This window comes from Cygnus atratus, chromosome 5 (assembly GCF_013377495.2).
Source record: "Cygnus atratus isolate AKBS03 ecotype Queensland, Australia chromosome 5, CAtr_DNAZoo_HiC_assembly, whole genome shotgun sequence".
NCBI classification, from domain to species: Eukaryota; Metazoa; Chordata; class Aves; order Anseriformes; family Anatidae; genus Cygnus; species Cygnus atratus.
Genome location: NC_066366.1, coordinates 6,706,818 through 6,733,820, shown reverse-complemented (window position 1 = coordinate 6,733,820; position 27,003 = coordinate 6,706,818). Strand labels below are relative to the sequence as shown.

Genomic DNA, 27,003 nt, shown 5'->3' with positions numbered 1-27,003 from the left:
GACCTCAGTAAGGCTTTTGACACCGTTTCCCATAGCATTCTCCTCAAGAAACTGACTGCTCTTGGCTTGGACTGGCGTACGCTTCATTGGGTTAGAAACTGGCTGGATAGCCGGGCCCAGAGAGTCATGGTGAATGGAGTCAAATCCAGTTGGAGGCCTGTCACTAGTGGAGTCCCCCAGGGCTCAGTACTGGGGCCAGTCCTCTTCAATATCTTTATCGATGATCTGGATGAGGGGATCGAGCGCACCCTCAGTAAGTTTGCAGATGACACCAAGTTAGGTGCGTGTGTCGATCTGCTCGAGGGCAGGAAGGCTCTGCAGGAGGATCTGGATAGGCTGGACCGATGGGCTGAGGTCAACTGTATGAAGTTCAACAAGGCCAAGTGCCGGGTCCTGCACCACCTGGGGCACAACAACCCCAAGCAACACTACAGGCCAGGAGATGAGTGGTTAGAAAGCTGCCTGGCCGAGAAGGACCTGGGAGTATTGGTTGATAGGCAGCTGAATATGAGCCAGCAGTGTGCCTAGGTGGCCAAGAAGGCCAACAGCATCCTGGCTTGCATAAGAAACAGTGTGGCCAGCAGGGCTAGGGAGGTGATTGTTCCCCTGTACTCGGCTCTGGTGAGGCCGCACCTCGAGTGCGGTGTTCAGTTTTGGGCCCCTTGCTACAAGAAGGACATGGAGGTGCTTGAGAGAGTCCAGAGAAGGGCTATGAAGCTGGTGAGGGGTCTGGAGAACAAGTCTTACGAGGAGCGGCTGAGGGAGCTGGGGTTGCTCAGTCTGAAGAAGAGGAGGTTCAGGGGCGACCTTATCGCTCTCTACAGATACCTTAAAGGAGGCTGTAGAGAGGTGGGGGTTGGTCTATTCTTCCACGTGTCTGGTGACAGGACGAGGGGGAACGGGCTAAAGTTGTGCCAGGGGAGGTTTAGGTTGGATATTAGGAAGAACTTCTTTACTGAAGGGGTTGTTAGGCATTGGAATGGGCTGCCCAGGAAAGTGGTTGAGTCACCATCCCTGGAGGTCTTTAAAAGATGTTTAGATGTAGAGCTTAGTGATATGGTTTAGTGAAGGACTTGTTAGTGTTAGGTCAGAGGTTGGACTAGATGATCTTGGAGGTCTCTTCCAACCTAGATGATTCTGTGATTCTGTATTTTTTTTGTATTGAAAGTTAAAGCCTTCCTTTGAGAATTAAATTCAGCTATTTCATTGTGTGCTCTGAAATGCTGTTTCATAAAAAGTGAGTTATAGAAGTATTGGTGAGGGTAAATGCAGGAGATGAAATTGCTCTTTTAATTATTACAATTTTTATTTCGTAATTTTGCCTTTTTACAGTATACTTAAAGAGTCCAAAGCTTTTGATCAGTTGTCCTCTACTAGGAATTCTTTTTAAATTCAAATAAAAACTAATACAGAGCCTTTGGTTTCGAAGTAGAATTAGTCTTGTATGACTTTTTAATCCAAAATTTGCATCATAAGGGTGTGAGTTATTTTCCCTCAGCAACTTGCTGTAGGTGTAGAACTTGGCATTCTTGCAGAACTGCACTTCCAGCTTGAAAATTATCTGCAATGAGTGCCTCCCTTTGCTGACGAGTGTGTTGATTCTAAAGAAGGTTATACTGATAGATGGTGGAAGAGCTTAATACGAAATAAGTTACAGAAATGCAGTGTTGCAACTTGTAAAGCTCCCGTATGTTCTTTTTCCCTTTGTTTTTTTTTTTTTTTTTCCAGGTATGCATTCCTCAACAGCCACAGAACTATTCGTTACTGGAGCATTGCCAACCTCTGGAACGTTTCCACCAACATCTGCTTTATCAGCATATCAGCATCCCAACACTTTCAGCAGTAGAAACTTTGCTACTACCCCTTCTCTTACTCTTCAAGATACTACTTTCAGTGCTACATCAAATGGCCTCTTAACTACTCATGATCCTTTATTACAGATTAAAACGTCACAAGGCACTGTTCCAACTGCTTTGACATTTGAGCGCCTCGGCAGTTCTGTTTTGAGTACCAGTATACCACCTCAGTCGTCAACATATCGTTCTGCTCAAGAATCTGCACCCCATCTTTTGCAACCTCAGTTTAGTTTGTTGCCTTCAACCATTGGAGGAACTCAGCAGGTTTCTCAGGCGTATAGCACATCTGTCTTTACTGGTTCCACTGCTTCTATTGATAGAGCACTTCAGCGAGAATGTAGTGTTATTAAACACCATCAGCGGCCTTCAAGTACTCAGTCTGTTCAGGCTCAACTGACTGTTTCACAGCATTCCTTACACAGCTATTTAACGAGTACAAGTGGAGTTAATTTTCAGGATACATCCAGGCACTCAGCATTATCCTGCAGTCCAGTTGGAGATGTTACTCAGGTGAGCAATGGAGGACCACAGCAGAAGACTTCTCAAGTCACAGTGGAACTTGCTCAGTCTTACACATCTGCAATTCCATCACTTGGTTTTCCACCTGCTTCCACAGCAAAAGTGAAAAACTGTTCCACGAAGCAGCCTCCAAGGTCAACGAAGACCCCCAAACCTCAAAGTGTAGCTCCCACTGTGCAGACACAAAGCTATGCCAAAACTGCACAAAACCAGAGTTCTGTCATTACAGGCCAAGCACAGATCTATTCTACAGCACAGCTCCCAAGTCTCTTGTCAGTCAGCCAGTCCCAAAATTATGTTTCTTCCCAGTCTCAGAATGTGTCACCCGTCAGTCACTCACAGGATTTCTCATCTAGCAAGATCGAGAAGCTGCCCTCCTTGTACAAAACGTTGACTTTTTCTGGGCAATCGCAAACTATTACTTCTGATAGTCAAACTCTAAGTTACTCCTCAGACGAACAAGTACTGACTTCAGTTCCAAATGAGAACTACTCTGGGCAAACAAGGGAACTTTCTTCAGTCAGCCAATCTCAGAGCTACTCTTCCAGTCACTCTCAGGGTTTATCTCCAGTTAGCCAATCCCAAGTTAGCTTTTCATCTCAATCACAAGTTTTATCAGCTGTTAGTCCTTCAGAAAGCTATTCTTCAGGGCAGTCTTTAACGTTAACATCGCCTTCTCTTCCTTTTTCTGCGTCTCCTCGGATACAGACTCTTCCAGGCTCAAGTCCTAATCAGAGTTATATTTCTTTACATTCTTCTCAGAACTCTCAGTCACAAGAATCCTCCCCGCCACAGTCTCAGAAGTTTTTGCCATCTGTGCAGTCTCCTCCTTTTGCATCCCCAGCTCATTCACAGACGCTGCAGAACAACAGGCCTTCCTCAGAAACAAAATCGTACGTAAAAAGGAAATCTGACTCTAACTTGTATGCTTCATCAAAACAAGAGGAAGAGTTGTCAATGCAGGATATGCAGGCATTGCAACAGCAGGCTTCTCTTGAATCTTCCACCCAAAGGCTAACTGATGATGAAATCAATGCTCAGGACGGATCCTATAGGGTCTCAAAAGCAGATGACAGATACTCTCAAAGTGTAATCAGAAGTAACTCTCGTCTTGAAGATCAAGTTGTTGGACTTACTCTTCAAGGAGCAAAAAAAGATGAAAGAATGGTTAATACTGTGGAACAGCTTTCCCAGCATATTGGCCATATCACAAGCCTAAGCCATGACATTAAAAAAACAGCGAATTTAATGCAAACGACGCAAGTAAATGTGAGTCCTAAAGAACTAAACCAGCAACATTCTCTTATGCATAAGGTACACGAAAATAAAGGTCAAGAACAGCAAGGCCAAGTCATTAGCACACCACCGCAGGTTCAACCTCATGCTTTAAGGCATGGTCATCAGCTGTGTTTGCCCAGTGCACAGGTACTTCTGGAGTCGACCTGTGACTTACAGATTCTTCATCAGTCAATACTGCAGTCAGGTTTAGGACAAGCAAAGGCATCACCACAAGTGCAAAGAATACAGAGTCCTCAACAGGTGACACATCCATTCCTTCAGATGGATGGCCATATTATCCAAAGTAATGGAGGTCATTCTCAGCAGCAGCTTCATACTCAGAACTCAGAAGTAATGAAAATGGACATTTCCGAGCCCTCAAAACCACTACAGCAACATTTGACAACAAAAGATCATTTTACTCAGACAAATCAACATGATTCAAAAAATCAGTTTGTTTCTCTTAGTTCAATATGTTTCCCAGAATCTATGCTTCTCAGTGATGAGAGGAATATATTATCCAATGTAGATGATATCTTAGCAGCAACCGCAGCAGCCTGTGGAGTGACACCATCTGACTTTGCCAAATCAGCATCTAATGAAGAAGAAATCCAGTCTGTTGAAAATAGTGAGGAGTCTAAAACACAGTTCCGATCAATGGATGTAAGACACATGTCTTCTGCTTTCAGTGCCTCTCCAGTTGGAAAGCCAGCAAGCATAAATAATATTTCTCTGAATGGAGGCCAAATCACTATAAATCTTACACCGGTGTCAGCAATACAGACAAAACCTGTGAACCTTGATCAACAACATATTGAAACTTCTGATCAAAATGTACCAACAAGAATGACCTCTCCTGCTCTTGGTCCTGGTCAAGAGGATCAAGAACAAGGTGCTATTCCAGTTAAGAAACAGTCTAGCATTAGCCACGAATCTGAAGAAGATAATGATGTTTCTGCTGATGGTACACTAAATGTAAATGTAAGAGAGGCAGACTTTGTTTCTAGTGGTAAGAGTCTAAGTGAAGAAAGTGCTGCTTCAGAGAATGATTTTAATATAGGTGGTGGTGATGATGGTACAGTAGCAGGTAACCAGTCAAAGGTTAATTCATTGCAGCCACTGCCTGTGCCCCCAAGTGGAGATGGAGCTATTAGTAGAACTGAAGAAGAATGCCAAGATTTAACTCTCGGGAACCTTCAGAAGAAGAAAAGCAAAGGAAAAAGCCAAAACAAAAATGGTGCAGAAGATGACAGTGCAATTCAGAAACAGATCAAAAGAAGTGGACACTGTAAACGTCAAAATTCGAGAGGAAGTGACTCATGTTTGATGTACTCTTCTCCTGTTTCTGAAAGTTGTTACGATACTTATCAACATCAGGAAAGAATGAGGCAAAAAATTAAAGAAGTTGAAGAAAAGCAGCCTGAAGTCAAAACAGGATTTATTGCATCTTTTTTAGACTTTCTAAAGTCTGGGCCTAGGCAACAGTTTTCAGCTCCAGCTGTACGAATGCCAAACAGGACTAGGCGACCAGTTACCCAAATAGTTCGCGGCCCTTGCCTACAGTCCTCCACAAAGCCTCAGCCAGCAGCAGCACCTGTAGCTGCTGAGGTCAGTGCAGAAAGTCCAACCAAAAAAGCTGATGAAGAACTTAAGAAAAATTTAGAAACATTGCCTTCATTTTCTTCTGATGAAGATGATTCTGTGGGGGGGAACCACGATCTTCAGAAGAGCATCTCTACTGCATTGTCAGCCCTCGATGATACTTCCGACAGAAAGAACAAATCAGGTAAAACAGTTAGTGTGAGTGCATACGCTGGAGAGTTCTGTAGCTGATGGGGCAAAACGGAAATATTTTAGCTTTCGTTAATTCAGGTAAAAGTCTTAATTTGCTTTGTTTTTAATCCAGTCATAATTAAGAGTTCTGTTCAAAAGTTGTGCTGAGTATGAGCTAAACTAGTGTTGTCTACAATTGGAAAATGCGTACATAAACTTATCCATGCTGCTTGGGCAGGACTCTTCTAATGCTGAAAAATGACTTTAGCCCAGGCTTGGAATGATGTGTCTGTTCTCTTCTCTGGCTTAGAATGCTAAGTATTATTGTCATCCCTAAACCTCAACAAACCACCATGTCCAGTGGTTTTAAATCAATTTTCAAAGAATTGTAGCAAGAGAACATGTTAATAATTGCCATCAGCAAATGCTAAATTCCTCCTGGGTTGAGTTGTGTGTGTGCTTTCTGTGATGCTAGAGCTGCACAGAATGTTTATGAAAGCAATTGTGAAAGCAATTGTTATGCTTGTAAACTAAGCGCTAGTTTAGCTAGCCGTGTCCAAGATGGGAACCACTTGACTTTGATTTCAGCGATATTTGTGAGGAGCATTGTGCCCTCATGTTGAGATATTGCTAACGAAAGAACAAAAGCTGGGAGGGGTTGTTCAGGGCAGGAGGACGGGCAGCAACCACTGATGACAGTGCTAGCTAGTTTTCTGTGTATCTGGCTTTTCAGTTTCACTTGTATTACATCTGTGCTGTATGACACGTTCTGTGTTTATAGCTTTTAACTGATGTTGCTTTGTTTTTTTTTTTTTTGAAGTATTTGGCATGCAGCATATTTTTGCCTAGATAGATCTGTTCAGTGACATCAATTTTCTTTGGTGGGCAATAAAAAACTACCTAGTTGATCATATGGATGTACTAATACATCCAAGAGAGAGCCTTTCAGTTTAATGAGTTTTAAACAAGAAAGCAACATTTTTTCCCCCCTAGAAAGCCAGAATGTGGACAGTGCTATGGTTTGAGCCTCTCTTTGTGAATATGTTAACTTTAATAAGCCATGTTCTGTGTACAGCTTCCTAAGGAAATATTTCAAAGTTTTTTTTGTTGTTGTTGCATGGACATTAGCATTTGTAATGATTTCTTTTACAATGTTGTTGTGTCTTCTTTATTGTTCGTAAGGATGTAATATTTATACCAGCAGTTTCATTAACTCGCCTTCCTGTTTTGTTATATATGAGACTGTACAAAATACAACATGCTTAATAATGGCTTCTTTCCTACGTGCTGGTGTTTTTGCAGATTTTCTGCTAATTCCCTCTCCTGTCTGTTTTTGCACATAAGTATGGAAAGACAAATACTAAAACAATTACTTGTGGTTAGTATTAAGTAGCGTATGTACCTTTATCTACTGTTCTGAAGAATATGTAAATATTACTTGGGGAACTAATAGTACTATATCTAATTAAGGCTTTCATAGTCTTTGGTGAACAAATAAAAATAGCATATTTATAATAATGTGATGTTATATATCCAGAAAAAAGTCTTTAATTGCTTAACAATTTTGCTTGAATTGCTTTAATGAATCTTCACATGTGGTACGTAACTTTTGTATTGACACATTAATTTGATATTTAATTTTTTGATTATTTTTATCAAAAGGTCGCATCTTTTTTCTATTTTTCAACAATTAAGTCATCAACTAACAATGGTTGTTACACTTCAAAATGGCTATCTTAAATTCGAAGCCAATTTTCTAAGCAATATTAATAATTACCCTATAGTTTATTTAATTTGATTTTTAGATTAGCAAGTCAATGTAAAAACAATGTTAAAATGTATAAAAATAAATGTATATAAACTGTATGAAAGAGTATAAAGTAATACCTAAAAGGATTCTATTTTTTTTCAGGGGGAAAGAATAATTATTTTGAAAGCTTGGAGTTTACTTTGGCTCTGGTATATAGAGAAGAATTCCCTTCTTTGTTTTTTCTCAGTTCTCATTGCTCACCACTGTTAATTCTAAAAATTATTAGGATATTTTAATCCCAATCTGAAACTTCCGGTTACTTTACTACAAGATATAAATGATAAATGTCCAAAAGTAATAGAGCAAATGTTCTCATGTTTCATGCATCTTTCTCTTTCCTTAATTCAATTTATGAAGTCATTACCTGTCAGCAGACTGGAAACAAGATTCAGTGTTATCAGTTTTTACTATCGTATTTGCGTGGTCTCACAATGCACAGCAGCGTTCCTGTTGAACGTCTGTTAACTATAAAGTTGTTTTGTGAGGCATTCATTGTTGTTATTTCTAGATGGTAACAGGCTCAAGTTAAATGCAAACATAGGTGTACTAGCTACAATATTTTGATTTTGTTAACGTTGTGACTAAGGTAAAGCTCCCATCTAACTCTTAAAACAAGTGATGTTAGAATATTTGCTTTTTATAGGGATTGTGAAAGAAAAAGAAGTTCTCATCTTATGTTGCTAATCCTTGATAACTAAATTTAACTAATTTTTTTTTTTTTTTGCTTCAGAAGCTGAAAAAGTGGCGGTCGTTACTGCTGCTGCCACTACTGCTGTTATAAAGCAGGAATCACCACAGACAACAGCTCCTGTAGTCAGTATGCAGGACAAAATGAGTTCAGCTGACCCCTTAAAAGTAGCTCAACAGGATGCTGGGACTTCAGATCAATTAGCAAAAGTACAGTCAACTGTTGCAATAGAAGGAGGTACCGATGAGGAGAATATGGACAGTGGAGGAGAGGGCATGTACAGAGAACGTGATGAATTTGTAGTGAAGATTGAAGATATAGAGACACTAAAGGTAATCTAAATGCTTACTATGAGTGTGAAACAAAAATCAAACAAAAACAAACACACTGAAAGAGCTCCGTGACTTATCCTCAAAAAACTGCTAAAGGTGGAAAGGCTACGGATTTGTTTTCTGCTCTATTTGCTGCCAAGCTACTTCAAAGGTGTCTTTCTGATGTGGATTATGAATATGCTTTGAATGTACTTGATCCATTTTATAAGGTATATGTAATAATGTAAATCTCTGTCCTGGTAACTTCTGTTAGAACTTGGAATTACTTTTTTTTTTTTTTTTTTTTTTTTTTTGAAGATAGTAGTAGATTCTCAGGAGTATGGTATTGAAGAAATGGCTCTTGGATTTTTGCAGAAGGTCTTGGAATTGTCTTTTTTCTTTTTTGGAGAAGGTTGTTTGCTATTCTAATCAGAAACGGCTTCCATATGGAACCAGTACAGCTCTTCACTCGAGTTTATGGAAAGGTTCTGTGTTGTTCTTGACTTTTATTTCTTGTGGTCTATCTATCTCAAATTGTAGTGCATGTGTACCTATTCTTTTGCTCCTATCATAGCTAGCAATACTCTTATTTTCAGTTTCTGATGCTTTTCATTATTTGTCTGTGTTCATCCTCTTGAGCTTAAGCTTTAAATTAATTCGTGTAGCTTTATCACGAGTGTTACCAGCTCTAAAATAAAACATTCCCTTGTCACTTATAGAACTATGCAAATATTGTTATGAGGTATTTTGAATTTTAATCTTTGTAGTATATATTTCTTCAGTTATTTAAACACTCCTTGGAGAAAGCATCTATATTCGATTATGTTTTACAAAAAGAGAGTTTTTAAGTTAGTAGTTTGCACATAGGATTTATAGAGAATTCTTATTCGAGGTGGTAATTACAAATCTGTTTTTGACATAATTTATTTCTTAAACTATTAGAATAAAAAAAAAAATCCAAACTTTTTTTACAGTTAAAGTTGAACTAAAAGTATAAACTCTGGTACACTAATTTGAACTGAACTTTCCTTTTTCACCTTACTGTAAGCATCATGCTGTTATTTCACAGGTACTGTGGACTTCTGCCACAGAATCTCAAGGAACCTACAAGCTTTTTTTGCTGCTTGTTGTGATTCTTACATTTGTTACCAAAAAAATTATATTAAGCAAAAAGATTAAAAAAAAATCTATCTATCTATCTATATATATATATATATATATATTTATAGGGAAAGTATCATTTTGAAAAATACCGTTTTGTGGCTTGGTTGCGTGGTGCCTTAGTTCTGACATTGCAGCATAGGCGAAGCTTGTTGGCACAGCTTCATTCCTCTGAAGGTAATATTTGTGGCTCTTAACACTTACTGTAGTTCATGTCGTGCTATCTTAATATAAATTACATGCATTAACTAAGGAGTTGGAATTTGAATGACCTGTTTCTATTTTATTCCTGGGTAACTTGTTCAAAAAATAGAATGCACAAACACACATCTGGGAGAAAAACAAGCACCGTTATTGGCAAATAATCTTCTGTTCTTACAGGTTGCTTTGCAAACCGGAAAAGAGCCTCCAGCTATTTGGAAAGTACAGAAGGCCTTATTGCAAAAGTTTGTTCCTGAAGTGCGAGATGGACAGAGGGAGTTTGCTGCTACTAACAGTGTGAGTCAAAAAATTCCTCATGAAGCTTCATGGCAACTAATTTACTTAATGGAAGGCTGGGAAAGAAATTAAAATTTTAAAAAGCAATGATGGAAGATAATCACCAAAAAACGTAACTTTGTGAGCTCAGTTGCTCATGAAAGAATGTGCATTTAAACACAGTATCTCAAGGCAGGATTGTCATCAGCTCCGTCATTTTATGGCAAAAGTTAGGCCAGTCCAATTCAGATATTTGGTATTTCTAAATTTAGGATCTGGCGTTATTTAATTCCCAGGTAGCATTCTGTGACTTAGTCACATGGTCTAAACTTTGGGCAGACCTGTGCAGTGCCAAGAGTTGGACTAGATGATCCTTATGGGTCCCTTCCAACTCGGGATATTCTATGATTCTATGGATCTCAGAATCTTGTCTGCTGAAGTGTGTTTAATGAAAAGCTTAGGACCAGCTTATCTGACCAAGTACTCTGCAAAGTTTAAAAAAAAAAAAAAAGCAAATAAGTATCTGTACTTTCATAAATATTGTGATAAAAATGAAAGTGGAAATTCAGGTTAATAAAGACTCACACAATTAAAGCCTCTGCAACCACAAGACTATCTGTGCATGGTGCAGTCTGAACTTCCAACCCTATCAGCATTGGAAGAAATGAGCACCATATCTTCCACCATTGCTTTTTAAAATTTTCTAACAAGTGCATGTCAGATAATATCTTCAGCACCCATGGTAGCAATGCTTCTTCTTGGAGGTAAAAATGAAAATTCAGAATCAATATGTAATTTTTCTGAACATACAAATCCAAGTCCAGTTGTAGAACATGGATCTGTAATGAGGTTTTGTTTGGTCTTTTTAGGTCTTTGGGGGAGTTTTTACTTCAGGATGTTTACATGGACCATTCTAGTCTCTAGGCCATCTTCTTGGGGGTGTTGGACCCAATGATCTCTTGGGTCCCTCTCCAACTCCCTACAATTCTGTGAAAATGTGATTCTGACATAACATTCTTGCAATAAAAAAAAAGTTTTATTTCCTCCTACTCTAAAATTATTTCTAAATATATTAAGGGGTAGATTCTTGGCTTTCCAGCATGGGTTCTTTGGTATCATTCAGTCTGGGTAAAGGAACAAGTTTTTTCAACTGGAATAAAGTAAGTGGAAGCAGGCTTGCGAATCAACTGCTTTCCACTGTGGGAAGGATACTATAGGATAGCATTTCAAGAGGCAGCCATTTGCCAGAGGTAATCTTTTGCAATAACACATGGAGGTGTGGTATATTAAATAAAGGGAGAAAATAATGCCCAAAGTACTTCTTGCCTTGTTTTCTTGTTTTAAGCATTATTTGGAAATCTGTTGGAGAATCAGTCTTAAATTATAGCTGCTATAGAATAGGTCATCTTTGTATATTAACAGATTTTTAAACATTTTTATTTACTATTTAAATTTAAATTGTTAAACTGAATAATTCTACTTAACAGAAGCACCTTGTATATTAAATCATATTTTTTTCTAGTATCTTGGGTATTTCGGGGATGCAAAAACAAAATACAAACGAGTCTATGTGAAGTTCATTGAAAATGCAAACAAGAAGGAATATGTCAGAGTATGTTCAAAAAAACCACGAAGCAAGCCTGTACAGTCAGCAAGGTATTTTATTTCAGTTTGTTTTTCATTTTGTCATATTTGTTTTTGTATTAAGAACATACGTATTTTAATAAACAAGACTTATAACTCAGAGCTATGTTCCTCTTTCAGTTGGAAATGGAAAACTGTGTTTTGTTATAAGAAATGAGATAAATTATTGTCAGATCAAGACAATTCTTTAACTAGAATCAGTGGACTGCAATAATCATTCATTTCAGAGGTTCTAGGTCTCCACGTGCTATGTCTTTTTGTGTTCTTTTGCCCTGTTATCCAGTATGTGGATAGAAGCCTACAGGCATAAAGATATTTTTTTTGTGTGTGTGTGTGTTGTTTTCTCCTATCTTGTGGTCTTTGCAAGTTAGGTATGTTTTTCTGGATTGCTTTAATGACTGTCTTGACCCAGTGTACTAGAAATACCATGGCTTGTTCTCAACCCTGGAAACTTAATTCAAAAACAGAAGTTCATTGTTGAAATTGGTTATTACAATGATTCTTTCCCTTGTCATTTATGTTCTTGCACAGTGAGGGTACATTTTCTTTTCTTATTGTACCTTCCCTACCCGTCAGCCCACTCGAAAAGCCTTATCTCAGTAAATCATCCCTTATAATTCCATATCCATGCCCTAAAATCAATATTCTGGTAGTATTGCTTTTAAACCACCAAACAAAAATGCCTTTTTGGAGAGGCAGGTAAAGAACATGGAGCAAACAGTATGGTTTTGATTCTAGTAAAAACAGTGCTGGTCCTGCAAAATGGAATGACCACGTCTCCCTCAGAGTCCTTTGACTATCTCTGTGATTTCCTCTGCCACCTTCCTTCTGATAGTGTTTTCACTGTCACTCACTTGCTAAAGACTTTGTTATTGCATTTTGGGTTGGCATTTGACTGTGCATTTGCAAAGGATTACAGAATCTGTATTATACAAACCTTTTCATGCTTTAATGCTGAGCTCATTTTATCTTTCCACATCTTCAGATGCTATCTGAAGCTTTTCTCTCTATATGGTTTTTCAATAATTAGTGTAATGCAGGTATTTTTGTTTTGTCAGATGTTAGTGAACAATACAGGAAAAAAAATACAGTTCTCTTCATTCAGGAAATGACTGGGTCTTGAGCTCCAGTTCTGCAGTTCTGTACTCTTAGAGAAGGCACTTTTATCAGATAACCAATTTTATAAAATGATCATGATCTACTTAAAACTACCTGGGGCCTTGACAATCTTTTTTTTTTTCTTCCCCTCTTGGGCTACAGAAGTCTGTTCCAGGACCTGTTCCTCTAGTGCTCTGAAACAATCCTGTCTTTTAGCCAAAACATGATCAGGATTAGCTATCCATACGTTCTCTTTTCAATACTGTTTTTTTGGCTTTTATTTCTGTCTTTCCCGGGTGTTCTTACTGCATGATATTTCTGGAGAGCAGTCACATTCCATCTTCGTTCTTGTTTCACTAAGCTGGATTAATCAAACTCTTCAAATTTTTTCTTCTAAGGCAGGCTTTCCATTCCTCTAATCATTCTAGTATCTACTGTCTCCACCCATTTTGGTTTGGAATCTGCATTTCTGAGATTTGACTAGAATTATTCACAAATAGTCCAGAAGATACTAACAATATTTCTGTAATTCACTTCACTGCTTTCCCATTTGAATGAAGAATTTTGCTTAACACTTCCCAGAAATGTATTCCTCCCATGTTCTCAAAACTGTATTGCATTGATACTTCCCTGGCACCTGGCTACATCACAGTTTCCTTCTGTTGTTTCCAGGAGATGAGCTCTCAGGTTGTGAGAAATTCATGTTGGTTCTAAAATATATATTACTTTGTATTTATGATATTAAATTTCCCATTTGTTTTCGTGGTTTGAGTGCTGGGTAGAGAAAGGAGAAGAGTTGTCTGTTTTCTTGCTGCAGTCTTCAAGATCCTGTGTTTCTGACCTGGATGATGTTCTTGCTTGTCTTTCTGTTGATACAGCATCCCAAATTCAGTTCGTCAGCAAAGCTAATTAAGTACTATTATTTATTCAAGTCTGTGAAGTCTGATTTTTTTCATTAAATGGTCAGTTTTAATATTAGCTCCAGTCTTCTGTAGCTCATAGATTCTACTAACATTGGGCAATCTGTACTCCCTATGCCTGTCCATTCCTGTGACATTGAAATAAGTATATGTAATCCACGGGGAATATCTTCTGGTTAAATAAGCCTACCACTCTTCTATTAAAGCCAGAATTTGTATGGTAATTATTTTGATAAAGATCTTGTTCATAATATTGCAGGACTATTCATTGCAAACCTGGTAGTAGCAACAACAAAACGCCTGATCCACCAACACCAAAACCAACAGCAACAAAAGTCTCTTCTGTGAAACCCAAAGCTAAACAGCCAAAGGTAAAGGCTGAACCACCACCAAAGAAAAGGAAAAAGTGGAAAGAGGAGTTTTCATCTTCTCAGTCTGATTCTTCACCAGAAGCACAGAGTGATGAGGATGGTGAGTGAGGATACTTCTTTTTTTCTATGAACTAATGTGTGCAACAGAAGTTACCTCAACTGTAGTTTCTCAATTAAATATATTACAGAATCACAGAATCGTCTAGGTTGGAAGAGATCTCCAAGATCACCGAGTCCAACCTCTGACCTAACACCAACAAGTCCTCCACTAAACCATATCACTAAGCTCTACATCAAATGTCTTTTAAAGACCTCCAGGGATGGTGACTCAACCACTTCCCTGGGCAGCCCATTCCAATGCCTAACAACCCTTTCAGTAAAGAAGTTCTTCCTAATATCCAACCTAAACCTCCCCTGGCACAACTTTAGCCCATTCCCCCTCGTCCTGTCACCAGGCACGTGGGAGAACAGACCAACCCCCACCTCTCTACAGCCTCCTTTAAGGTACCGGTAGAGAGTGATATTCTTACTGCTTGCTTTCTAAGACTGGTTCAATTTCAGAAGAAGCTGATTTGACTTCAGATTACATCTCAATCATATTCTTCATTAATTTTCCATTGCAACTTCATGTTATGTCTAAAATAACATTCCTGCGATGCCTGTCTGGATGCACATGTAGACAGAATTCAGATGTTACTGTTGTTTTTTCAAAACCCCTGGAGAAAAAGGAGTTGACTTCTGGCTGCTTCATTGCTTGCTTTTCTAAATGCCAGCTGTTCAAATGTAGCCAGCTGAACACACTTGCTCTTAAGACGTTCACAGTGTCTTAGAACTTTGAGATATGAAGCTTGCAGTAATGCTCTAGAACAGAAAGGTATTTTTAAAGCGTACTCTGTTTATAGAGGTTACCTGTGGTCGCAGACGTACAGTACTTTTTGCATTTTTGTTTTGTTTATTTACTGTGCATTTGAAGCTGCACTGTGTAGTAACCATGCACTGTATTACTCTTATTTCTAAAGCATGCTCTGTGACTTTTAAATATTGATGAGTTATGGCCAATGCACTGGAACAGTGCCTCTGCTGAAGGCTGCATGCTTAAAATAACATGTTTCAGGCAGACTTATCCATATTTAAAAGCTGAAGTCTACCTGTAGAAATGTGGAAATCTTGGGGGGGTGTGGGGGGCGGAGCCTTGCTAGTGGAATTACTGCAAAGTACTGTTATCACGCATGGTGCCTACAGAAAGCTCCATAGGACTCAGGCTTTACTGGTGCTGATGACTACTCTGTGTGCATGATTCCTCAGAATAAGCACAAATATGCCTACATTGCCTTGCTGGTAATATGTGGCTTGCATGGTTTTTTGGTTTGGTGGTTTGGTTTTTTTTTGCAAGTTGGACAGTTAGGTGCTATGGACTTCGATAGTACACAGGCTTCTAAATGACATTAGTGCTCTTTAATTTTGTTGTTGTTGTTGGGTGACTTAGTTTTGCAGCTTTAGGGTACACTTGCATTCACATGAAACCTATGCTTAGCGCACTTTGCTTGATTGAAGTTATTCATTATCCCTTTTCTTTAGGCTTTCATCTGCAATAATATAAAAATAAATGTCTAAATAACCTAAGATATGATCATCTGCATGCTGCTAGTTGCAAGTAGTTATACGTATTTCAGCAAAAAATTGTACCATTTGTACCTTGTTCATAACTGTTTTAGCGTGTGCATAGTTTGGCTGTTATTTCTGACTGCATTGGGTTTTAATCTCTTGGGATGCCAGTAGGGGTCACTTATGTTTTAAGAGAGAAAGCCTTCAGTTTTGTAAAACACAAATATTTGCCGAATCCTTAAGAAAAAAAAAATCACCATATTCCAATTAATTTTTCAGAGCTTGTACCTCCAGCTCCCTTTGTTACTCGCTTTTTGAACACAAGGGCTATGAAAGAGACCTTTAAGAGCTATATGGAGTTGCTTGTTAGCATTGCTTTGGATCCAGACACAATGCAAGCCTTGGAAAAAAGCAATGGTACAGTATGTTTAAAATTTGTATGTTTTTATTAAATTTAAAGGTTATTAATCAGTAAGGCAAATGTATTTAGAAAGCAAAACAAGCGAAAAAAAATGAGGTTAAAAAAAAATCTGAAGATAACTTCATGTAAATGACTGTGTAATTTGTTTGCAGTTTGGATTTTCTGACACTTCCTTTTTCTGAGATTCAGGGTGGCTTTGGTACCGCAGTGTTTTTTTTATTTCAATTTTGGTTGAATGCCATATTTATGTTCTGTATTTCCTGCTTAATGTAATACAGTTTCAATTCAGATTAGGTTAGATATGCATGCATATACAAATGTATCTATCTGTGCTGCCTCTGTGAGGAAGCAAAGTAATTTAGAAATACTCTTTTGTCTGCTTTGCTGCATTAGACTTGTCAGAGCTGAGCTCTTTGTTACTGTCTTAAAATCTTACAAAACATTTATTTGAATCTACGATGTTTCAGGTATGTGCTTGCGTTCTTATAAAGAAATACCCTCCTAACTAAGTAGTTATGATTCTTAATACCATAAAAAAGTCTCATTTTCAAACTCTGAAACTTTGAAATTCTGATCACAGATGTATTTATTCCATTTTTCCTTTAAGGCAAAAATGTCTGATGGATTTATCTACCATAGTGGACTCCAGAAGACAAAATAGAAAAAATACATTTCTCAAAATTTAACAAAATACTTATGTATGAAGTTAAATGTCCTTGTAAGACCGATCATTTCACCTATTAAGTTGGAAGCTGTTGTTTTTGTTTGCATTATATTCAGTTTACCTGAACAAAAACAAAAAGGAAAAAAAAATTATATAGATTCCTCTTTCCTGGTTTGCTCGGGTTGTGCATCAATGTACACTTACCTCAAGGTTGTGCATCAATGTACACTTACCTCAAGGTTGTGCATCAATGTACACTTACCTCAAGGATTTATACCCTGTGATTTTTGTCGGTAGTCCCACTAAAAGCAAAGAAATTGACTATAAATAAGACTCCACACTGAGCTGTAAATTTTCATCCATGGCCATGTACCTATGTTCAGGTGTATGTTTTTCATCTTAAAGTGGTTTATGAGGTAACTTCTATCAGCAAGCACTTTCCTCAAATACTTCTGTTATAAACGCCAGCAGGGTCATTTTTTTTAAGAGGGAATAGTGAATGTCAAATATATGTATATTTCGTCTTCCTAAAACTGCCAGTTGTATTGCACAGTAGATTATTTTGGAAAAGGTTTTAAATTGTCTTTGAGATTTATTCTTTTTATTGTTCTGTCTTATTTTTTCACTTTCAATAAAGAAAAGTCAGAGAAGGAGCTGGACTGCAGTCAGCAATTAAGCTGCGTAATATCTAGACCAGTTTATTGGGCTGATCAAAAAAAAAAAAACAAAAAACTGTTTTTTCTAACTTTTAAAATGAGTTTATGAGCAAATTGCATTAATTTTTACTTACACATTTTATGTTAATAGGTAGAAGAATAGATTGGAGTCTCATATTACCATGTTTCTCTTAATAATCAACTGTTACTTTTTTCAATTATCTTTTAGATGAGCTACTTTTGCCTCATATGAGAAAAATTGATGGCATGCTGAATGACAATAGGAAAAGGCTGCTTTCCAAACTACGCTTGGATCATACTTTCAAGGTATTCTCTTTTAAATTCTAGGGTTTTTAAAGTAATGTTATAAGCCAGTCACTGAATACATACCATGCAGGTGTAACTAAAAACCCAAGGCAAATATGTAACAGCAGTGAATATGAATTTGAAAGAGAGGTGCTCTAAGTTCAGTGCTTGTCTGTGGCATTTGGAGAGCATTTGTGATCAAGAAGTTTATACTGCAAAGGTGAAGTTCTAGTTTTACTCACCATGCTTCCTGGTTCATTTTCAAACACTTCCCCTTTTAAATTTCTCAAGTTTGTTAAAAGAAAATGTTTGTTGTCCTTCTAGAGCTCTTGATTAAGTGATTGTATTGCCTAAAAATCTTAAGCTTTTACATTAATTAGCTGTGCTGTCGAGCAAATATCTGGACCTCTTTGAAGGAGGTAGCCTGATCAGAGTAGCTTAAAACCAAGACATAAAGAGTAGAGAGCAACTTATTTGTGCGCTGTTTCATGTACATTCAGCATGGAGGTTTAGAAGTTTGAATAACAAGCCTGTATTACAGTAGCTTAGACACGGTAATAAATAAAAAACAGATCTGGAGACAGGGAAGAGAGTAACTGTACAATCTCAGCAGAGAGAAAGTAAAGGGGAGGACAGTCATTGTGATTCCTGTGGTTCCCACACACAAAGGCAAGAATTCAGACTTTGAAAGTGCAGTCAAGTGAATTAAGACTTCTTTTTCCACTCGTGTCTGAGACACAGTTGTCAATGTCTATAGTTGGACTGATTATTTCTTCCTGCAGTGGTTTTGAGACCAACAGCACTAGAGCAGACCACCACCAGACTAAGCTTATTCTTTTGCCTGTCCTTCTCATTTCCTTTTATTTCTACAGTACAGAAACATTTCTTGGAGAATTAATTCTCTCTCTACTGCTGTGTGCAGAGAGCTAGGTGAGAAAAAAGATAACAGCACATAAGTCAGTTCTGCATTTTCATCATGAAATCTCTGAAAGATCTTTTTTTCTGCAAACCGTTCCTGATAAGTCTTGTGGGACAGTAAGTGACTTTGTTTCGACCAGTGAAACAATTTAAATTCATGTTAATTCTTCACCTCTTTTATCATTAGTTATGTTGTTTTCCCAACAGCTGTACAGTTTGTACCTGCTTGAACAGAATTTCATGTGGCTCCCTCCTTGTAGTAGGAAGGCACAGGGAGGGCTGCATATGTTTTTTTTAAAATATAACAGTCTCAGAGAGGCAGGATGTAGTAGCCGTTCGTTTTTGCTTTTCTTTTGTGCTAAGAGTTTTGTGTTGGTAAGATATTTCTGTAGCTGATGTTTTTAGACTTGCCTATGCAGAGAAGATAGGCTAAGATAAGGTAGGATATGAATTTTGGAATTCTAGTTACATTCACAGTACACAAAATGAGAAGTAGTTTACTTGGTTTTCCTCAGTTTAAGGGAAAAATACTAGTATCTTCTATAACATTAGCATGTAATTACAGCTTCTTATTCAGTTGGTGTTCATAATGAATAAAATAGCTTTGCTGTGTGTTTGCTTAGGGGCAGATTATGAATCATATTTCTAAAGCTAGCTTTAGCCTGTATTTCCACGGTATAAGCTGCAGGAAAGTTATTGGAATTCTGGGTGTAAGGAAGGGGTCTGCTTATGATGTAAACTGCAAGATAAAAAGCCTTGTATTTTTGTTTTCTGGTATGAGGGTACCAGCTTGTACTTAGATTAATGTTATAGATAAAAATGAAACACTTATTTGTCACCCCATGTGTTTGTGTTGGTGAGAAAATATTTGATACTCTTTATTAATCATTACATTAACTTGAATCTTAAAGCTTGCTGCTGTTCCAGCTGAATGAGGCATTGCAATAATAAGTAAAATAATCATTAGCATGAGTATCATCCAGTTTGAATATTCTTAATATTCTGCATTAATAAGCATGGATGAAATGTTTTTTTTCCCACCAGATAGAGTTAATACGGGATATTTTAGCACTGTATTACTAATAAAATTGGACACTGAAGTTAGCAGTTAGTGTTTGGTAGTTTTGCCTGTAACATTCTTTGTAGTTCTAACAGTTTGTCACATCCTTTGGGTGTGTTCATTGTAAACATAATGAGAAAATAATATTTTTGCTTTATTGGAAGCTCAGTAAATTAAGCATCTTAGCTGAACTGTGTAAATTTATTTGGAAATAATTGTTACCATTTTCTGTCTTCTGCTTTCAGAGATGCAGAAATCACTAGTATTTGATTCTTCATTCCAATACAAATTTGTCTGTTTCAGGTCAGTGCTTTAGCCATGTAGACTCTTCTGGTTAATAGGAATTCTCCAGAGGAAGGCAGAAAAGAAATGGCCAAAGCTCCTTGATACTCGGAGTCAGCCTTCAGGAAGGCTATTACAGTGGATAGAAAAAGTAATTTAAACCTATAGAAGTGGTTCCAGTTTAAAGTTATTTGCTATGAATATTGTACATGGACAGGTTAGCTAGTCGAGATTACTGCTACTAGTATGCAACTGCGTTTTGTGCAATAAATTTTATAGCTTTCTGTTGAGAGCTTTTTTAGTGAAGTGAAAAATGGCTGATGTATATACAGTGCTAAGAGATTATAGATAGGGGAAGTTACTGAATATTAGTACTGTTTTTTAAAAAAAATACAATAGTCAACTTTATATTTTCTCAGTAGTTTAAATTTAGCACCTTAGGCTGTATTATTAATATATTTTTATATGCATGTTTTTCCTCATATTGGACATACATGTCCATCTATATTATTGTACTTTACAATTGTTTTAAAGGTGGCTGTAGCGAGGTGGGGATCGGGCTCTTCCCTCAAGCACCAAGTGTGAAGACAAGGGGAGATGGCCTCAAGTTGCACCAGGGGAGGTTTAGCTTGGATATTAGGAGAAATTTCTTTACTGAAGGGGTTGTGTGGCATTGGAACAGGCTGCCCAGGGGTGTGGTTGAGTCACCATCCCTGAAGGTCTTGAAGAAATGTGTAGGTGTGGAACTCAGTGGCATGGTTTAGTAGTGGACTTGTCAGTATTAGGTTAAAGGTTGGACCAGATAATCTTAGAGGTCTTCTCCAACCTGAATTATTCTGTGATATATATATACTGGACTAGTATGTCCTGTAAAAATATTTCTTTGTATATAATACAAGGATATATACATTAATTTAACTAGATACGTTTTCTCAATGACCAGATTATACAGCGTAACAGGACTATTTCAAAGTAGCTGCTAACACAGTGCTAACACAGTACAACAAAGTTGTACTCAAATTTGTTCATGCGAGTAATGCGGTACTGAAGCTGGTAGAAATGTACTTCACCAAAGAGTTAATATGTCTTAGAAACTTGTGCTTTTTTGAACTGGTCATCTAATTCACTGTGCATAAGCTTTTCTAACCTTACAGATGTGATGAGATGCAATTAATCTGTGTCTTACAAAAGCTGGGACAAAATCCATGAAGATGGTTAGGCATCATATTCCTCCTACAACTGAAAGACTTCCTCTCCTTGTGTAGTTATTAGGCATCTCTGAGTAACTTGGCCTTAGAGATTCTTGTGTAGAAATGGAATGGAAACCAATTTTAAAAGATAAAAATAGCCTAGTTGAGCCATTTTTTACTCTAATAAAAGAATCACATAATACCTGAGATACAATAATAGGATCATCTTGTCTTGAAAAATTATAGTAGCAAACAATGAGGTGGTCATGTTTTTCAAACCGTGTATGGTTGCTTGATCTGATAGAGTTTTTTATTGTGTCTTTGTGAAGAATAAATTGCTTTATAACAGAGTGCACTCAAATTACCCATTTTTCTCTGAAAAGTTATCAGCAGTCTTAACAACTGTTCTTGAATTTTTCATAATCCTCTTTCATTATATACTCTCTTTAAAGAATGCTTTGGAAAACTTTCCTGAACTGACAGTCATCACTCGGGATTCAAAGACAAAAAGTGGAGGGACGTCAGTGTCTAAGATCAAAATGAATGGTAAAGCGTATAACAAGAAAACATTGAGGGCTTCTAAATCAACCACTAAATTAGCACAGGTGGGTGTTCAGAAGGTTTATTGCTGCCACCATCTGACTTGTAATATGATAGCCATGTTTGTATAAAAGACTGTTTCCTTTATTAGTTTCTTCTGTAGATTCATCAAAATATAAAAATCTTTGAATGAAATGCGTTTTCTGTAATAAAAAAAAAAGTTAAAACAGCATTTAAAGCTATATATTAAAGCATTGGTTTAGCTCAATTATGAAATAGTTATTATATTCCACAAAATATAATAAAACATTTCAGAGTGATTCCCCTATTTAAGTTCTTGAACCGCAATGTCTTGTTTACACACATTTACTATATTTAGACCCAAATGCTCTTATCCAGTATATTTATACAGGAAGTCTTCTGTGGCAACTACTCGAGTTTGCAGGAAGATGAAGTGGTAGTATGCTACTTCACTCATGCAGGCAGCAGATGGTATGTTGTAGTTGGATGGGAAGGGAGAGGTGAGCTCTGCTGTTGCTGTGCTTCATACCTGTTGTTGTAGCACACCAAACAGCAGTGCCCTGCTAGAGCCCATTCTGCTTCTGTCACCACCAGAACAAGAAGTGAACTTCAGGCCACATTTCTGCATGACAGTCAGCCTCCTGGACTGTTGCTGAAGCAACAATGTTGCCTTCAACATTGCAGTTGTGGTAAAATTAGTGTGTAGCTCATAATAACAGCTTCTTAAACTTGCTGCAAGATCACTAAAGTAAATGATATAATAGCTTCTAGATCAAAAATTAAAAACAAATGTTAATACTGTAAAAAATGATTAACACTTCAAAATTTAGTTTCTTTCCTGGTTTCCAGTGACAGAATGAAGCTGTGTATCATTACTATTTAAAAAAAAAAATTAAAAAGTAATGTGCTAAAGCTTGAGATGTACACGTTATTTGTTTCCATAGCATTCTTGAGAACTATAATTAGGTTTTACTAGGTACTGTCTCACAGTCTTAACTCACAGCAGCAAAAAGTGGCTAGGTAAAAGACATGCAAATACAGCCCGCATTTGTATTTCTTGCCATAGTAACATAAACATTAGATTAGTGTAGGTCAGCTCTTCTAAGGCACGGATTATGTGCTTTTTTGCGATGGCACCTGTCAATCTGGTAGAAAAGCGTTAACCTTTGGTAATACTTGCAGCACTTCGTGCGAAGTAATATCTTACTGGACTTGCACTTGCAGTACATTCAGAAGGATTGAAAGCATTCTCAAAACTAGTTTTAACAAAATAATTTTGTAGGGAAAATGGAGATAAGAAATAATTGTGATGCAATATAAATTACAGTGTACCAAAATATATCAAAGCGATTATGTGAATGAAGTATTCAATTTCTGGTCTGTTAGGGAAAGAAAAGAATATTTACAGAACAAAACATCTGTCACGTCTCTGTCTTGAAACATAACATGCATTTACCTGAAATAACTGTTCTTCTTGCAGGAGTTTACAGTAGATCCAGAAAAAATACAGTTGTATTCTTTGTATCACTCACTCCATCATTACAAATATCACATATATCTGACGTGTAAAGAAGAGGTAAGTGTTGGGTTTCTTACGCTGTATGTTTACATTCATTGTGGGAATTCATTGAGGGAGTTGAGTCTAAATATAGAGCGACTTGTATTTTTGGTAAATGAGTATGGATTGTAGCTTCCTTTTATTTTAATTAATTCCTTATGACAAACAAAAAGACATTCTGAGCATATATGTTGCCCCTAATGGACACTTCTGCCTAGAACATTCAGATATGAGGCTTACAAGTTTTGTGTGGAATCAATTCCCATGGGGGTAAGTATTCTTCACTGTTTTCCAAATAAATTAAACAAATTCTATCACCTTGTGTAACCCCTCAGGTCTAAGGGCTACTTTTTTTCTTATAATGCCCACTCATTTATTTTTTACTGCAAATCTCTCCTTGACATATTCCAGGTAGCAGAAACACAAGGGTTAAGCTCTGGCTCAGATGTTAAGAAAAGCAGTTTTGGTAGGGGTTTTCTTCAAAAGTAGAATGCTATTTAACTGTGGAGTATTGTAAAAGCAAAAAATCTGTAATGCTGGCAGCCTAACATGTATGTGTGTGTGCATGTCTCTCTTTTTTTAAATAGATTTCTTCTGTTCAGAAGAAGAGTGCAGATCTAGGACAAGAAGAGATTGTGCAGCTGTGCATGAAAAATATAAAATGGGTGGAGGATCTTTTTGAAAAGTTTGGTGAACTTTTGAATCGTGTCCAGCAGAAATGCTCATAACAAAAATGTATTCCAAATCTCACATTTTTCTACGGCACTAATCTGATGGAACAGAAAGCTCAGAGAGAGGCTCTGATTTCTTTTATAATGCCAGACTGCGTTCTTCTTCGTAGGCATTTTTATTTCTCTTTATGGAACTGTGCCTTGGCTCTTGCTAAGGAAAAGCGATGCTGCCAATGAAATCGGTCCTTTGGAGGTGGAACTAAACATAAACCTAACCAAGTTTTTAACCTGAAGAATTATTTTCTATTTTGTAAACTATTGGATAACTTAGTTTTATTTTCAGAAATGTTTTTGACAAATGATAAAGCATGCACTACATATACTTTTTTCTTTATTGCTAAAAAGATAACAACACTTAAAATACTACAGGTTTTTCCATCTCTGACTAAGCAACAGAAAAGTCAGTGTTGGGGTGAACTAATTTTTACATGCGCCTGTCTGGCCACCAAATTTAGTTTTGTACATTTTGTGAACAGAGCCGGAGTGACATCAGTTTCTGCGAACATATATTGCCATCATAAAATCCAGAAATGTCAATATGCTTTATGGACTCCTTTTACTATTGTCATGTTCAGGAGACTGAACGTGGAGTTGGTGCAATCCTATGACTGCTTTTTTTGTGTCAAATTATATTGTAATGAAAGACAATGACCTTAACTATTTTCCCTGTTTTGAAGAAAAAAAATATTTTCCTTTATACTGCGGTTTTGTTTTGTTTTTGTTGTTTTGGGGAAAAAAATTCAATTGTACATTTTATCTCACTAATAGTTGTATTTTTCACAGAGAAAATATTGTGGTTAAAATTGTTTCATGTATCTTTGTAATACACTTTCCATTGTTTTCAGTAAATCTTATTCATTTATATGTTGATTTCTTATTGTAAACTATATATCTTGAGGTAACCCTTTTGTTTATACAGGTTTGCTTCAGTGTTAACCAGAATAATGCATACTAGACTAGTTTTGCTTTAAGTGTAGTTGTGTTAGACACTGCAAGTATTTTCTGATACGTGAAAATAAATTTCTTACTAAACTAGCACTTGATTAACTGAGAGTTTAAATGAGGAGCTATTACACTTTGTCAACAAAGATTGATGACTGAATAGACTATATGCAGTGTTAAACACAGCTTACATAGTTGTTTGTAGAACTGGCAGTTGCAGAGCTGTTCTCTTTTTGGTGCCTTTAAAGTCTTCAGACATCTTGTAGCTTTTTTGTCCCTCCAGTTTGTTAACAGTTAGTAGTGCCACTAGTCACACTCAGACAATGAATGTAATGGGCTCTAATCCAGGAGAACATTTTCTCATTTTCTTTAAATTTGCCAACAGAATGCCTTACTGAGTCATTCAGAATGGATACTTACTCTACTGGGGTCCTAAAAAATAAAAATAAAAAATAAAAACCATGTTGTTCTTTTTCAGAAAATGTAGGAAAAAAAATCATTCCTTTATCTGTTCACTGCCACTTAGTGCCTTAATTTCATCCAAGAAAGCAGGGTTCACTATTCATTGGCCAAATGAAATAATGTTCATTGCCATGTGACTTTTTTTCCTGTTATCTGTTTTGATCCTGTTTAGTTGTTAAATGTTCATTAGACCTTAGAACTATAAAGAGTTTAATGAATAGATGTGAAAATGCAATGATTTGATCTTGAGTAATCAAATAGAGGTTTGAATAGTGAAGCATGTACAGAATTTTAGCTGATTAGTTTTTAGAACCTTAGAGGATGTTTACCATATTTCCAAAGCCTTTCATCTTTTAAAAGCAATAATTCTCCTTTACAACTTATATGCAGACTACAGTGAACAGAAATGGATATGTGAGCCTGCCTTTTTAAAGCCTCTTCATAGTGTTTTTGCTTTAAAAAGGGAGGTCACTATCACGTTAATAGATGCATTGTGCTACTGTTGTGTCTACTATAATCAAGGATAGCAATGTGGGCTTTACTTAGGAAGAATGTGCAGAATGTTAGAGCAATCATGAAGCTAATTCATTTTTACAGTGTAAAGAAGAGTAGACACTGGGTTGAAGAGTTGCCATTGTTTCAGTCACTGTGTTGAACCTCGCAGGAGCTAAAGTGTGTGGTTAGCACATGAAGCAAAGTTATCACCGGTAGTGATCAGCTAAAATCATTTTAATGTAAATATGCACACTGGAGACATAGTAGCAATGTGCCTGGTGTACTATTTAACCTATAGTAGGAGTTCCCAAATTTACTTAGTGTATTTCCTTATTGACGAGGGTGATTGGCAGCAGTAGTTCCTGGCTGTGTAGATTCATGAGAGGTATTTCCTCTCTTGAGGAATATATATATATATATATATATATATATATATATATATATATATTCATATTCTTCACCCAGGCGGGGTTCTGTTGTTTCCTTTCAGTGATACACACAACACAGTTTGGGAATTCCTAACTTGTAGCTTTAAAAATGGTTAGGATGCAGACTGAGGGAACAAGAGTTGGCTCCTTGATTGTATAGTAATGAACCCATCAGACTGTGTGTCTCATATCCCTCCCTTATATGACTGCAAAGCAACTAACAGAGAGGTCTTTATGCTTTCTGAATGATTTCTCTACTGCTACTTTATACATCCTTTAGAATTTTGAATCTAGAAGTAGCTTTAGAAAGCTACTTGTTTTAATCCAAGTCCTTAGAAACTGAAAGAAAAAAAAAAGAGGTTTTTGGAGTAGTTTCTCCATATTTAAAAAGAAGGTAAATTTTAGCAACAAGTATCTAAATAAAAATGGCCAGGATGCTCTGCACTGCCATAGAGGGTGGCCTGGTTTATTTTTGGCTGTTTTATTCCCAGGGCCAGTTAAGCAAGCACTGTGCCTGTAGAAGATAGGAAAAACTTTTCTTGAATAAAAGTAACTACCCCAGACTTCTAAAGATGTGTTAGAGCTTCCGTCTTTGTCTTGGGCTACAAAAATGGTGGCTGGATTATTAGTTCACCAATTGCAGTGAGTGAAAGCATGGAACTTTCAAGTGTGTGAAGGATCATAAATGAAAATAAAGTTTTGTTAGTGGGATTGAAAAGGTTTTTTTATACTGAAGCAAACTTAGAAAAAAAAAGTCAATGTACAAGTTACTTTTTTGCACAAATGCTTTGTTTTGTTGCATTTTAGATAATTCTGCA

The 27,003-nt window shown here is 36.9% G+C and overlaps 1 protein-coding gene across 2 annotated transcripts in view; it reads left to right on the top strand.

The window, feature by feature from the left end:
* The window catches only part of QSER1 (glutamine and serine rich 1), a 45,860-nt gene extending 20,964 nt beyond the window's left edge, over positions 1-24,896 (top strand). For both annotated transcript variants that reach the window (XM_035550163.2, XM_035550165.2), the window contains 10 exons: positions 1,729-5,439; positions 7,967-8,256; positions 9,778-9,894; positions 11,396-11,529; positions 13,795-14,006; positions 15,791-15,928; positions 17,482-17,579; positions 21,461-21,613; positions 23,050-23,145; positions 23,715-24,896. In XM_035550163.2, coding sequence (XP_035406056.1) covers positions 1,729-5,439; positions 7,967-8,256; positions 9,778-9,894; positions 11,396-11,529; positions 13,795-14,006; positions 15,791-15,928; positions 17,482-17,579; positions 21,461-21,613; positions 23,050-23,145; positions 23,715-23,855 — 5,090 coding nt within the window. In that variant the 3' untranslated portion in view covers positions 23,856-24,896. The remainder of the gene's footprint in view (positions 1-1,728; positions 5,440-7,966; positions 8,257-9,777; positions 9,895-11,395; positions 11,530-13,794; positions 14,007-15,790; positions 15,929-17,481; positions 17,580-21,460; positions 21,614-23,049; positions 23,146-23,714) is intronic.
* The last annotated feature ends 2,107 nt before the right edge of the window (positions 24,897-27,003 follow it).